Source organism: Urocampus carinirostris, chromosome 5 (genome assembly GCF_059441175.1).
Source record: "Urocampus carinirostris isolate Australia breed hairy pipefish chromosome 5, RoL_Ucar_1.0, whole genome shotgun sequence".
Lineage (NCBI taxonomy): Eukaryota > Metazoa > Chordata > Actinopteri > Syngnathiformes > Syngnathidae > Urocampus > Urocampus carinirostris.
In genome coordinates, this window is record NC_142353.1 from 35110428 (window position 1) to 35125061 (window position 14634).

The following is a 14634-nucleotide window of genomic DNA, read 5'->3' on the forward strand; positions in this document are numbered from 1 at the left end:
GAAAAAAACACACGAAAGCTTCTCGAGTGAATCCTGCATTTGATTTCAGTGGAATCTTCAAAGTTGTTTTTCGTCGGTACGTAATCGCAGGGGGTGTAAAAATCAGTTAGAGTCACTGACTATTTCTGCCAAACAGCAACTGAGTGAGTGACTGGGTTACTCTATAGCAGGGGTAGGAAACCTATGGCTCGAGAGCAACGTTCCCTCTAAATGAGGGCTCAAAATTGCTAATTAAGAAGCAAATTACGTCAAAGTTACAGTACATGAAGGTCAAAATACACGGGTTCCCCTGACGTTGTGTCCCAAATGCGGTATTTTGAAGTCAAAGTCCAAATAGAACGAAGTTGAGTAAAGTCAGTAGAGTTTTTCTAGAACCGGCTTCTTCGGCTCGGCTCACTACAAGAAACCGGCTCTTTCGGGTCCTTAACGGCTCATCGGGTTGTTTTTGCTTCTTAAATCCCAACATGACCAAATATTATGTAAAATCATGCACACAATGACTTAAAGGAAGGGGGGAATAGAGCAAAAAAGAAAAAAATACCAAAATGAAAAAGTAGTGAAAAGCTGAGAAAAAAGAAACAAAAGGAAGAGAAAAAAAGGAGGAAACATTTTGAAAAAAGCCAGGAAAAAAAAGAAAAAAATACCAAAAAGAAAAAGTAGTAAAAAAGCTTAGAAAAAAAGAAACAAAAGGAAGAGAAAAAAAGGAGGAAACATTTTGAAAAAAGCCAGGAAAAAAAAGAAAAAAATACCAAAATGAAAAAGTAGTGAAAAAGCTGAGAAAAAAAGAAACAAAAGGAAGAGAAAAAAAGGAGGAAAAATTTTGAAAAAGCCAGGGAAAAAAAGAAAAAAATACCAAAATGAAAAAGTAGTGAAAAAGCTGAGAAAAAAAGAAACAAAAGGAAGAGAAAAAAAGGAGGAAACATTTTGAAAAAAGCCAGGAAAAAAAAGAAAAAAATACCCAAATAAAAAAGTAGTGAAAAAGCTGAGAAAAAAAGAAACAAAAGGAAGAGAAAAAAAGGAGGAAAATTTTGGAAAAAAGCCAGGAAAAATAAAGAAAAAAATACCAACATGAAAAAGTAGTGAAAAGCTGAGAAAAAAAAGAAACAAAAGGAAGAGAAAAAAAGGAGGACAAATTTTTGAAAAAAGCCAGGAAAAATAAAGAAAAAAATACCAACATGAAAAAGTAGTGAAAAGCTGAGAAAAAAAGAAACAAAAGGAAGAGAAAAAAAGGAGGACAAATTTTGAAAAAAACCAGGAAAAAAAAAGAAAAAAATACCAAAATGAAAAAGTAGTGAAAAAGCTGAGAAAAAAAGAAACAAAAGGAAGAGAAAAAAAGGAGGAAAAATTTTGAAAAAAGCCAGGAAAAAAAAGAAAAGAAATAAACAAAAGAAAAAAAGTAAATAGAGAACAAAAAGAAAAAAATAACAGCTAGGAAAAAAATAAACACAATGAGATTTTTTTAAAGGAATATAATAAAAAGTAGAAAAAAGCCAGGAAAAAAAAGAAAAGAAATAAACAAAAGAAAAAAGTAAATAGAGAACAAAAAGAAAAAAATAACAGCTAGGAAAAAAATAAACACAATGAGATTTTTTTAAAGGAATATAATAAAAAGTAGAAAAAAAACGGAAAAAAGAAAAGTTTGTGTTGCATTCAAATAATTTTCACTTATATCAAGTGAATCTTGTTGCCAACATTGTACTTCCACTCAAAAAGGTGAAGTACAGTTCTCTATCTTGTAACGTGGTGTCAAGTTTTGGACCTTTTTGATAATGATTTAGTTGCCACGCTTGGGATTGCTGTTGCTCACTGTTGTTTCAAGCGTTGCTCACTGACTTTTGTGTGAACGCTTAGAGCACAGGTGTCAAACAGGCGGCCCGCGGGCCAGATCAGGCCCGCTAAGGGATTGAATCCGGCCCGCGAGACAACAACCAGAGAAGCGCAAGAGAAAAACAAGCTGCAGGTTGAAATATGTCCACTTGATGTTGACAATGCCAGGTGCCTCGAACAAAGACACTCTACTTGTATTTATTTCTCTCTCTCTCTCTCTCTCTCTCTTTCTTTTCCACCCTTTTCTGCCACTCTGTCTCTGTTTCTTTCACTCTCTGTGTCTCTCTCTTTCTCTTCCTTTGTTGCTCTTTGTCTCTTTCTTTCTCTGTGTCTTTTTAACTTATTTTGCTCTAATTTCCATTTTTTCTTCTCTTTTCTCTTTCTCTCTTCCTGCCTTTTGCGCTTTCTTTTCTCTTTTCTGTCCTTCTGTTTTTCTATTTCTCTTTGGATTTCTTTCTACCTCTCCCTTTCTTTTTCCCCTCTCTCACGACTTTTTATCTTTTGTTTCTCCCTCTCTCTCCCTCTCTCTCTTTCTCTTTCTTTGTCCCGCCCTCTCTCCTTTCCCCTCCCTCTTTCTCTTATTTCTTTATCTCTCTTTTTCTTTCTCTTTCATCTACTAGTCCGGCCCCAGACAGAATGTTTGTTCTATCGTGTGGCCCCCGAGTTCAAATGAGTTTGACACCCTTAGAGGGAACATAGCTCAGGAGCCATATATGGCTCTTTTCATGAGTACGTATGGCTCCGAAATAAAATGTAACTATTGCACATCTCTGTGGCGTTCCAAAGTCAAGTGATTTCATCCCGATTTTGCTCCATATAAAGCCGAAGCAACTTAATGCAGAAGTTCGATAAGAAACCATTTCAACTGATACATAAAAACGCTGGCTTTGATTGGGTGAGCGGTACAGGCGGGCGGATCCCTGCACACGGCGCAAGGCACTTCCTTGACTCTCGCTCAGTGCAGTCCACACCGAAAGCGAATATGACGATATGCTTATCGTTTGCAGTCATTTGTGACATTTTTACAAAAGAACTTTGCACGCACATTGTTTTGAAACCGTTATTCAGGACAAATTTCATGGAAAAAAATGGCCTCGACACTCTTAACTGAAGACAAATTGTAAATGGCATATTTACATTGATTCGGGACACAGGATATGGCATGATTATCATTTCAGACATTTGATTAAATCATCAACAGTGAAATAAAATGTGCTGAAAAATTAGCTTTTGTCTAGAGAGCGTGTTTGGCAGTTTTTTTCCATTTTGTCAGAAAATATATGATGCGGCTCTCTCAATTTATTTTTAAAACATTTTTTGCTTTTATGGCTATTTGGGTCAAAAAGGTTCCTGACCCCTGATCTATACAGACGCTCCCCTACTTACGACCATTCTACGGTAGATCCGAAAAAATAAAAATTGGGATTTGGAAAAATATCCGGACATTGCTGTAAGTTAGATTTAGTATTGTGTGCATCGTTTTCCGAGAACAGGACATTACTGTAGTGCCTCTTTCCGCCACTATCGGAGTGTGGCGCTGTGAGAGGTCACCCATCATCCACCCGAAGAAGAACTCCGGTTCCTCTTCCTAGTTCGTGTGTAAACATTCGATACTGTATCTCCAGCGCGCTAAAATTCTTTGACTTTTTTTTGTTTAAAATCTCGTGCATCCATTCAATATGGTTAGTGTAAAGCAGGGGTGTCCAAAGTTTTCAAAAAGCGGGCCAGATTTAGTAAGTATAGTATATTAGAATAAACATGACTTGAAAACAACCGTCGTCTCATGGAATATTAGGCAAATGCGGTTGTTTCGGATTTTGGAGAAAAAAATAAGTTTCCACTTGAGTGGCGCCCCTCACTGTCAACTTTCCTTTTTTTATTCACAGTTTCCAAGTCAGAAATGGGGTGGGCTAATAGGGACCAAAGGGCTACTGTCATCTAGTCAAATGTCCAGAAAAAAGGGTTGATTTATTTGATAGGTTAACTTTACTGGCAGGCCACATATGACAGTAAAAAATTGATCACGGGCCGGACTTTGGACATGCCTGGTGTGAATTGTAAAGAAGAGGCGAGCCGTTTCTTTTTAAATGAAAGTGTAATAAGAAAGCCTGATGCGGTTGAGAAAATGGTCGGAACGCTTTTTTATGGCCACTTTTTCCACGTAGGAGGACGTAGGCTAACTCTTGAAACCCATCTTCCAAAAGTAAGTTCAACTCAACTTTATTTATTTTTATAGGGCATGTTATTTTATGAAATGTTTATTTTTAGTACAAAACAATACAGGTTACTTATATAAACCTTAAACATACAAAACATAGCACTGAAGCAACTTACGAACAAATTTAACTTACGAACGGTCGTCCCGAACCGTTCTCGTTCGTAAGTAGGGCAGCGTCTGACTAAAAGTAACTCGTTACCAGGGAAAGTAACTATTTCCGTTACTTTAAAAGGAAGATATTGAAATTTGTAATATTGATGGAAATTCACGAGTGCAACAAATATCATTATAAAATAACATTTAGCAGTACACATATAAAGTGAGTTTAGTACATTAAATCTTACTCGAATCGAATGGTCTCTTGTGGAGATGGGAATTCCGACTCTTTTTAGAGAACTGCCTTTTTCGACTCCCAAATGGCTCTCCGGGTTGTTTTTCTAGTTTAATCCCTATAACACCATTTCTCATGTATAATTGAATGACGTAAAAAGTGAAAAAAATAAAACAAAATTAACACTTTAACGTAAACACTGAGAAACCAGAGTAAAGTTAGATTATTTTTTTTTATAAATCTACGAAGAAAATAATAAATTACAAACTATTTTGAACCTTTTTTATACTCGGGAAATTCGACAAAGTCGACAAAACAGAAACGCTTAAAAAATGCATTTCGACCAATCACAAGAGAGAAATAACGTCTTGAAGGGAACCGGCTTTCGGTTGGCTGGTAGCCGGCTCCCACTTCGGAGAAACGGCTCCTAGAGCCGTTTCGTTCACGAATGACGCAAGTCTATGCCGCAATACGCCTTTTCTTTCGGCGCTCCGTATTTCGCTATTTAAATATATGCTAATGGATAATTTTATTGGCTAAATGATATGGATACAAGGAAACAATTGTGGTGTCAGACTTTGAAGATTCCACTGTAATGCATTCACCAAAATGGCCGACACGACCTTCCGTAAGGATTTGCATTAACAAACAAAGTAAGAAACGAAGGTACAAAGGAGAAGGTTCAAGTCAGAGCGGCCTTGGAGATAATGACTCAGCGAGCACAAAGACGTATCGATCTCAAGCCTGCGCTTCTCTTTTTTCTCTTGTTCGCAATTTTTTTTTCCTCTCTCTCTCTCTCTCTTTTCTCTCTTCTCACTTTCTTTCTCTCCCTCTTTTTGTCATTCACTTTTCTCTGTTTTTCATCTTCTCTCACTCCCGCTCTCTCCATTGTATCTCTCTCTTTTGCTCACTACTCTCTCTTTCTCTTTCTATCTTTCGTTCTTTTTCTCCCTTGCCTTTTTTTCTTTATTTTGCTCTTTCCTTTAGTCTTTCTTCCTTTCTCTCCATACCCTTTATATCTTTTGTTCTCCCTCTCTTTCTCCCTCTCACATGTTTTTCCTTTTTGCTTTCTTTTTCTCACTTTCTTTCTTTCTCACTTTCTCTCTCCCTCTCTCCCCCCTCTCTCTCTTTCTCTCTCTGTCTGTCTGTGTCTTTATTCATTCACTCATTCTTTATTTTTTCTTTTTGTCTTTCTTTTTATCCTTTCTCTCTCTCTCTCCCCCTCTCCTTACTTTTTTGGTCAGTTTCTTTCTTTCTTTCTTTCTTCCTGTCTTTATTCATTTTCTTATTCTTTATTTCTTCCTTTCTCTGTCTGCTTTTTTCTTTCTGTCCTTCTTTTTTCTTCTCTCTCTCTCTCTCTCTCTCTCTCTCCCCCTCTCTCTCTCTTTCTCTTTCTTTCTTTTGGTCAGTTTCTTTCTTTCTTTCTTTCTCTTTGTCTTTCTTTCTGTCGCTCTGTCTTTATTCATATACTTATTCTTTCTTTCTTTCTGTGTCTCCTTTTTTCTTTCTGTCCTTCTTTTTTCCTTTCTCTCTCTCTCTCTTTCTCTTTTCTACCTTTTTCCATCAGTTTCTTTCTTTCTTCCTTTCTTTCTTTTTTCTGTCAGTTTCTTTTTTCTTTTTTTTCTTCTGTCAGTTAATTTCTTTCTTTTTTCTCCTGTCAGTTTCTTTCTTTCTTCTCATTCTTTATTTCATTCTTTATTTCGATCTTTCACTCTTTCTTTCTTTCTTTCACTCTTTCTCTCTCTCTCTCTTTTCTTCCTTTTTCCATCAGTTTCTTTCTTTCTTCCTTTCTTTCTTTTTTCTGTCAGTTTCTTTTTTTCTTTTTTTTTTCTTCTGTCAGTTTATTTCTTTCTTTTTTCTTCTGTCAGTTTCTTTCTTTCTTCTCATTCTTTATTTCATTCTTTATTTCGATCTTTCACTCTTTCTTTCTTTCTTTCACTCTTTCTCTCTCTCTCTCTTTTCTTCCTTTTTCCATCAGTTTCTTTCTTTCTTCCTTTCTTTCTTTTTTCTGTCAGTTTCTTTTTTTCTTTTTTTTTTCTTCTGTCAGTTTATTTCTTTCTTTTTTCTTCTGTCAGTTTCTTTCTTTCTTCTCATTCTTTATTTCATTCTTTATTTCGATCTTTCACTCTTTCTTTCTTTCTTTCACTCTTTCTCTCTCTCTCTCTTTTCTTCCTTTTTCCATCAGTTTCTTTCTTTCTTCCTTTCTTTCTTTTTTCTGTCAGTTTCTTTTTTTCTTTTTTTTTTTCTTCTGTCAGTTTATTTCTTTCTTTTTTCTTCTGTCAGTTTCTTTCTTTCTTCTCATTCTTTATTTCATTCTTTATTTCGATCTTTCACTCTTTCTTTCTTTCTTTCACTCTTTCGCTCTTTATTTCTTTCTCTTTAAAACAATAATTTCTTTCCCAGAAAAACAACGAGGATGAAACCCCTGGGCTAGGTGTTAGCGCTGCGGGCTAGGAGCCCGGTGAATGCTTTTCTTTTTGGACTCTCTGGCTTTTTAACACTTTCCCTGTTAAAAGATGTTAGAGCACGTTAAATATCACAAAATTGGCATTTCATGATGGAAGGAATAGAAAAGATGAAGCTGCCATCTTGAACCAGATTGAAAAAGATTTGTTCGAAAATCAGTCCGTGGGCTATTGTTTGTATGGACTAGAAATTGAAATTTCTGGTCAACTCGATTACAAATATTCGATTTATTTACGTCAGCGAGACATATTGTGACCGCTAAAATACAGTAACTTGGGAAATGCTAAACTGCCTTTGTAAATGCATTCATTTTATTAGTTTGTCATCGCTCCTGGAGGATTAAAGGACTTGATTTGTAGGGTGAAAATGTTGAAATATTGTGTGTGCGACTCTTATTTATAATAATGGAAGTTGTGATTATTCCTAGAATTCAATTGGAGCTCTGGGAACTACTCGCTCATATCGGTCGACTGCTTATGGGAAAAATCTTTTTCCAGCTACGACAAAAAAAGAAAAGAAGAAGAACCTGAACTGTAGCTAAATCTGGAGTGTTTGGAAGGTCACATAAAAAGTGGTGGCTTGTAGTACGGAATTTACAGTATAAAAATATACAATACATTCTCTCTGTCTTTCTTTCTCTCTCTCTCTCCCTCCCTCTCCCTCTCTTTCTTCCATGTTTCCCCTCTCTCATTCTCCCTCTATTTTTCCTCTTTTTCTCTCCTATTTATCTCGTTATCTTCCCCTTTCTTTCTCTCTCTTTCTCTCTCTTTATTTTTCTCTTTCTCTCGCTCTCTTTTCTCTCTCTTTCTCTGTCTTTCTATCACTTGCTTCTCTTTCTCTGCCTTTTTGTTATTCTCTTCTCTTTTTATCCCGTTCTTATTTTTCTCCCATTCTCGCTTTCTCTCTTTTTTTCTCCCTCACTCCCTCTTCTCTGTCTTTCTTACAGTATTTTGTCTCTCTATTTCTATCTTTATCTCCTTTATCTCTCTCTAACTCTTTCTTACTCTTTCCCTCTCTACCTCTATTTTCCTCTCTCTCTTTCTTTTTCTCTCCTATTTATCTAGTTAGATCTCTCTCTTTTACTTTTTTCTTTTTCTCCATCTCCCTCTTGCTCTTTTCTCTTCTCTCTATTTTTCTCTTTTCTCTTTCTGTCTTTCTCTCATTTTCTTCTCTTTTTATCCCCGTCTTCTTTTTTTCTCCTCCCTTTCTCTCTCTCTCTCTCTTTCTCTTCCTCTTCTCTGTCTTTTTCACACTCTCTTTTCTCTCTATTTCTTTCTTTATCCCCCTTATCCCTCTCTAACTCTTTTTCTCTCCCTCTCTCTCTTTCTGACTCTCCCTATATTTTTCGTCTCTCACTTTCTCTCCTATTTATCCAGTTAGATCTTTCTTTCCTTCTCTTGTTTGATTTTTCTCTTGTTCTCCCTCTCTCTCTCTCTCTCTCTCTCTCTCTCTCTCTCTCTCTTTTTTCTCTTTCCCTTCTCTGTCTTTTTCACAATCTCTTTTCTCTCTATTTCTTTCTTTATCCCCTTTATCCCTCTCTAACTCTTTTTCTCTCCCTCTCTCTCTTTCTCACTCTCCCTATATTTTTCGTCTCTCACTTTCTCTCCTACTTATCCAGTTAGATCTTTCTTTCCTTCTCTTGTTTGATTTTTCTCTTGTTCTCCCCCCCTCTCTCTGTCTCTCTCTCTCTCTCACTCTTTTGTCTTCTCCCTATTTTTCCCTTTTCTCCCTTTCTCTGTATTTCTCTCATTATCTTCTTTTTATATCCCTATCTTCATTTTCTCTCCTTCTCTCTGTCTCTCTCTTTCTCCTTCTTCTCTTTCATTCTCACACTATTTTTGTCTATTTCTCTCTTTGTCTCTTTTATCTTGTTCTCTGGCAATTTCTCTTTTTTTCTTCTTTCTCTCTCCCCCCTCTCTTTTCTCTCTTGCTCTCTTTCTCTCCCTTGTTTTATTCTCCCACTCATTCTCTCTTGTTGTTCTTTCTCTTATATTTTTGTCTCTAAATCATTGTGTCACTCTTCTTTCTCTTTTATCTCTTTCTTTTTCTCCCTCACTCTCTTTCCCTCTTTTTCACTCTCTTTGCTCTGTCTCTTTCTTTCTCTTTCCTCTTTTAATCCGGCCTCCGTGAGGACGATTTTTTTCTATCCTTTGGCCCCCGAATTGAAACTCATAGAAGAAGAATAACGGAGAAAAACGTAGCTTGATAATGGATCCAAAAGAAGAAAGCCCGACGAAACCAAAACCGGTGTCGGTATCAGAGCATCTCGCAGTCTTGTGACGAATAACGTTCCCGATATCAAACCAGACCCGACTAATAGAAAAGCGAGCTTAACCGCGAAGGAGGTAAAACTCGAACGAAGGAAATATTGGAAGTCAGTCGCCGGTGTCGCGCAATTCCTCTGGGGAGAAGAGATAACCTGACGGAAAGCCTTTCAATTAAAACTAGGCATAAAAGTCGATGCATAATGGGAATTTAGTTGGCAGAAGAAGAATGGAGAACGCGGGGCTTAATTATTTCTTCAATTATCGAGAAGGTTCTTACCGCTGCCCGTTTTTGACAGTTGCGTCGCCGCGTTTATCGGCCGTCAATGCGTCACTCTCGTGTCGTGTTCCGAAAGAATTCGGTTGGGTGAAATTAAATCGAACTCTTTGAAGAGACGTTATAGGTTTTGGGACATTATTTCTGAAGGAAAATTCCTTTTTTCCGTGGGGGTAGCTTAAAGGTAGCTTACTAGTTAGCTAGAAAGGTAAACTGATAAAAAGCTAAAAGGGAGCTAGATAGCTAGCTACAAAAATCAAAGGCCAACTAAAAAGCCAAATAGAAAGCTAAATATGAGCTAGCTAGCTAGCTGGCTTGCTAAATAGCTAAAGAGGTAGTTTAATAGTTAGTTAGAAAGGTAAACGGATAATAAGCTAAAAGGGAGCTAGATAGCTAGCTACAAAAATCGATGGCCAACTAAATAGCATGCTAAAAAGCTAAATATGAGATAGCTAGCTGTCTTGCTAAATATCTAAAAAGGTAGCTTAATAGTTAGCTAGAAAGGTAAACGGATGAAAACACTGAAAGGGAGCTAGATAGCTAGCTGAAAGGGTAAAAGGCCAACTAAATAGCCAAATAGAAAGCTAAATATGAGTTAGCTAGCTAGATGGCTTGCTAAATAGCTAAAAGGGTAGCTTAATCGTTAGCTAGAAAGATAAATGGATAGAAACACTGAAAGGGAGCTAGATAGCTAGCTAAAAGAGTAAAAGGCCAACCAAATAGTCAAATAGAAAGGTAAATATGAGATAGCTAGCTTGATGGCTTGCTAAATATCTAAAAAGGTAGCTTAATAGTTAGCTAGAAAGGTAAACAGATAAAAACACTGAAAGGGAGCTAGATAGCTAGCTGAAAGGGTAAAAGGCCAACTAAATAGCCAAATAGAAAGCTAAATATGAGTTAGCTAGCTAGATGGCTTGCTAAATAGCTAAAAGGGTAGCTTAATCGTTAGCTAGAAAGGTAAATGGATAAAAACACTGAAAGGGAGCTAGATAGATAGCTAAAAGAGTAAAAAGCCAACCAAATAGTCAAATAGAAAGCTAAAAATGAGATAGCTAGCCTGAAAGAAGGCCCAAATTTAGCTTGATCACAAGCAAAGAAAGATAGTTTCTGTTTTTCTTCCATTTGAATAAATATTGTGAATTAATTTAAAAAAAAAATCATAATTTAGAAATAATAAAATTACAACCAATGATGCAGAAAATTATAAGAATCTGTCACCATTTTTTGTTAGTTTAGCCTCTCTAATTGGTCAACTGCAACTTATACGTGTATTTGAGTATAAAACTATTGATTTTTGGATGTCATTTTGCAGATTTAAATTTATTCATCTTAAAAAGTAGACTTGATGTCTGAATGCTTTGGTCAATGGTGTCAAGCAGGCGGCCCGCGGGCCAATTCGGGCCCACTAAGGGATATGATATTTTGGAGGTAGTTTACACGATGGCAGCTTCATCACTGAAATGTAAGTCAAGTGTTAGAAGTTAGTGCAGGATTTATTTTTTTCCTTTTTCGAAAATGGCACTTGGCTTCGAGATTCCCTGGCAAAGACATTTTTAATGAACCTTTTTAAAAGGTTTTCTACGCGACCTCAGCGTCTTACCAGCTTTTTTGGGGGTCCGGGTGAAAGTTCCTTTGACGGTGCGGCAGTGAGAATTGTCCCCTCCACAGACGCCACATCGGTCCTCAACTTTGTTGGATCCGATTTCTCGATCGCAGCCCACTTTCTGGAGAAGCCCCGCCCCCCAAAAAGTGCAGAGAGATCAGGGGAAGACAATGCAAATATTGCACTTTTTTTACCAGGTTAGTGCGTTTTGTGTTTGGAATACAGGTACCCCGCGGTTATTATGGGACCAGAACCCCTTAGAAGGCGTCACACCTTTATAATCGCCCCCTTCAAGATGTCGTCCTTACCGACTGAAAGTATACAACTGTAACAAAATAACAACTCTATATATACAAATAAAACCACCAAATTGCAGTTGAATGAACAGTCATTACTATCATTAAACAAAAGTTATCCGTTTAAAGGGTAATGGATTTCACGTTGGTAAAATACAGGGTGAGCAGGACCTGTCTGGCGGTTGCTTCCCGGACCCCGATAACAATCCACAGAGCACCCGCTGGTGATCAGCTTTGCTTTGCGCTATTCTGACGTTCCTCAGAGTCCAATTTATTTGATGAATTCCTTTTCAATGTAATGGGCCGCTAAAGCCCACCAGAGAGAGAGAGAGAGAGAGAGAGAGAGAGAGAGAGAGAGAGAGAGAGAGAGAGAGAGAGAGAGAGAGAGAGAGAGAGAGAGAGAGAGAGAGAGAGAGAGAGAGAGAGAGATAGGTATAGAGAAGGATAGATACATAGACAGTTATAGAGCAAGATAGATGGATAGATAGATAGATAGATAAATAGATAGATAGTTATAGACTAGATAGAAAGTTATAGAGCTAGATAGATACATAGATAGATATAGAGAAGGTTAGATACATAGAAAGTTATAGAGCTAGATAGATGGATAGATAGATAGATAGATAGATAGATAGATAGATAGATAGATAGATAGATAGATAGATAGATATAGAGCTAGATAGATAGAGGGATAAGGATAGATACATAGAAAGTTATAGAGAAGGTTAGATACATAGAAAGTTAGAGCTAGATAGATGGATAGATAGATATATATAGATAGATAGATAGATATAGTTATAAAGCTAGATAGATAGAGGGATAAGGATAGATACATAGAAAGTTATAGAGAAGGATAGATACATAGAAAGTTATAGAGCTAGATAGATGGATAGATAGATAGATAGATAGATAGATAGATAGATAGAAAGTTTTAGAGCTAGATAGATACATAGATAGATATAGAGAAGGTTAGATACATAGAAAGTTATAGAGCTAGATAGATGGATAGATAGATATAGAGAAGGTTAGATACATAGAAAGTTATAGAGCTAGATAGATAGATAGATAGATAGATAGATAGATAGAAAGTTATAGAGCTAGATAGATAGATAGATAGATAGATAGATAGATAGATAGATAGATAGATAGATAGATAGATAGATAGATGGATACACTGACAGATGGATAGGCTGACAGACGGACAGAGAAAGAGTGATAGAGAGTGAGAAAGAGAGATAAAGCGAGAGATATATACAATATAGTGAGATAGAGATAAATCGAGATAATTTTAATTGTTTATGTACACATTTTAGTAGTATTATGGGGTACTTAAGGTTGTCTGGATACACATTTTATTAATACATTTGCTATTTTGAACGCTCAGGAACGTATAAAATGATCTAAGATGACTTCATATGGGCAAAAATGATTCCGAATTCGAACATTTGGGTGTTTGACGGGCTTACCACGCACTCCCCCCGTATGCAGACACTGTATGCGTCCTTGTAAGAGCATCTAGTGCCGTCGTGCACCAGCAGCTTCATGTATGCTACGTCGCCCGTTTCCTTGGACTGGCAGTACAGATGGCAACGCTTGTTGGCTGCACCAGAATCCACAAAGAAAACAATGGTTAGGGTCTAGTAAGCCTCCTTCCACCAGGGGGCTACACATCTGTGCCGATTCATTATGGCTCAGGGGTCGGTTACTTATGGCTCATGCGATCAAAGTCGTATGGTAAAAACCTTCGTTATGGCACATGTGAGGCTGGAGCAGTCCTGAAATGAAACTATCTATCTATCTATCTATCGACCTAGGTCATATCCCTCAAGAGGGGTGACCGACAGCAAGAAAAACACATACAATAACAAAGAAAATTAAAAAAAGGAAAAAAATAGCAAAAACACACACAAAAATGTATGGACCATGGCCAAACCAAATGCCCAAACACCCAAACAAGTTAGGCACCTCGGCACCTAAGTTGGTCATGCTTTCGTCCCTCCAGATGAAACAGGACACGAGAAAGCGGCCACAACACAACACACTCTTTTGTTCAACAGCAGGGACCGACAGCTTTCACTGGTTTACCCCTGCCGCATCATACAGGTGCCCTGCCCATACATTGTACTTTGAAACGCCTTTCAGGACACCCAAGGTTGCTGTACGTATATATAGAAACAAACAACAATAAAGCAAACATTCGTATATATATATATATATATATATATATATATATATATATATATATATATATATATATATATATATATATATATATATATATATATATATATGTGTGTGTGTAACGGGTGTAATAATAACTTTTGTTTTGTTGAAATTCCTGCTGGAATATGTTGTATAGTTTTTGTGTAAATGTCCCGCAATGATGAGTCCAACAGTGCCACCTGCTGGTATGTGGTAAGGTTTGGTTTGACTTTTGATCTTGTGACCGGAAGGCGGATGCCGTTGGCAGTCTACAGCGCGCTGCTAACGTTAAGGCACGATCTTTTGGTGCTCGGCAAAAAGTTAATTTTAAACATTAAAACCACAGCTGACAAATCTCTTAACATGCACAGTAATGTGATTGATGTTGTCAAGCAGTTTGGATTTATTTTTGTTTTATTTCTGTCGCCATTTATGTTAGTTTTGCCGGACGTTGCATGTTGTGCTAAAATGCTAATTCCCCTTATAGTGTTGAAAGCCAGCAGAGGAGCTAACCACGTGTTGTGTGTGACTCATTCATTTGCAGGTATATTGTACCCGTTTTTGTACTCGTTATTGTTATTATTTCTATTTTCTCAGATATATATAAAAAGGATGATGTTAGTTAAAATTCTTAAAAATAGTCTTGCTTTTATTGCTTTTTGGGTCAAAGTTTCTGACCCCTGTCCTAGCCCTTTATGTATGACTGTTTGGACACCGTCCTTGGTCTGGTCATTTTCATTTCTTCTGCCATTGTCATCCTGGTTTTCATGTCCTTTACATTTGATTTCCACCACCACGCCAGGTTTGTTCGTTTCTGTTGTCTTTGTTACTTCGCGCCTCGCCTTTTACATATCCACTTTCGGTCTTTGTCTCTGGTTAAGACTTCAGGCATAGTTTTGTTGGGACAAATTGTAGTCTTGTGTACCCAAATTAGTTTGTCACTTTGTACCTCCTTTTGTTATTAAATGCAATCCCTATTTTGGAGCACGCTTGCCTCCAGTTCCTGCTTCCCCCGCATGGGTCCATTACGTCCAAACCCTAACAACAGGATTACATTTGTTTTTCAATTTCAATCTCCAAACATGTCTACTGCAGATTATGTCAAAATTGTGCTCTTTGATTGGATTGCCGGAGAAGGCAGTTATTGTAA

The 14634-nt window shown here is 37.0% G+C and overlaps 1 protein-coding gene across 1 annotated transcript in view; it reads right to left on the reverse strand.

Moving 5' to 3' along the window:
• adamts3 (ADAM metallopeptidase with thrombospondin type 1 motif, 3) overlaps window positions 1–14634 on the reverse strand; it is a 325580-nt gene that overhangs the window by 69468 nt on the left and 241478 nt on the right. Inside the window, exons 15-16 of the mRNA XM_088336583.1 lie at window positions 12749–12882; window positions 10984–11107 (exon numbers count right to left, since the gene is read on the reverse strand). Of these exons, the coding sequence (XP_088192709.1) occupies window positions 10984–11107; window positions 12749–12882 (258 nt within the window). The remainder of the gene's footprint in view (window positions 1–10983; window positions 11108–12748; window positions 12883–14634) is intronic.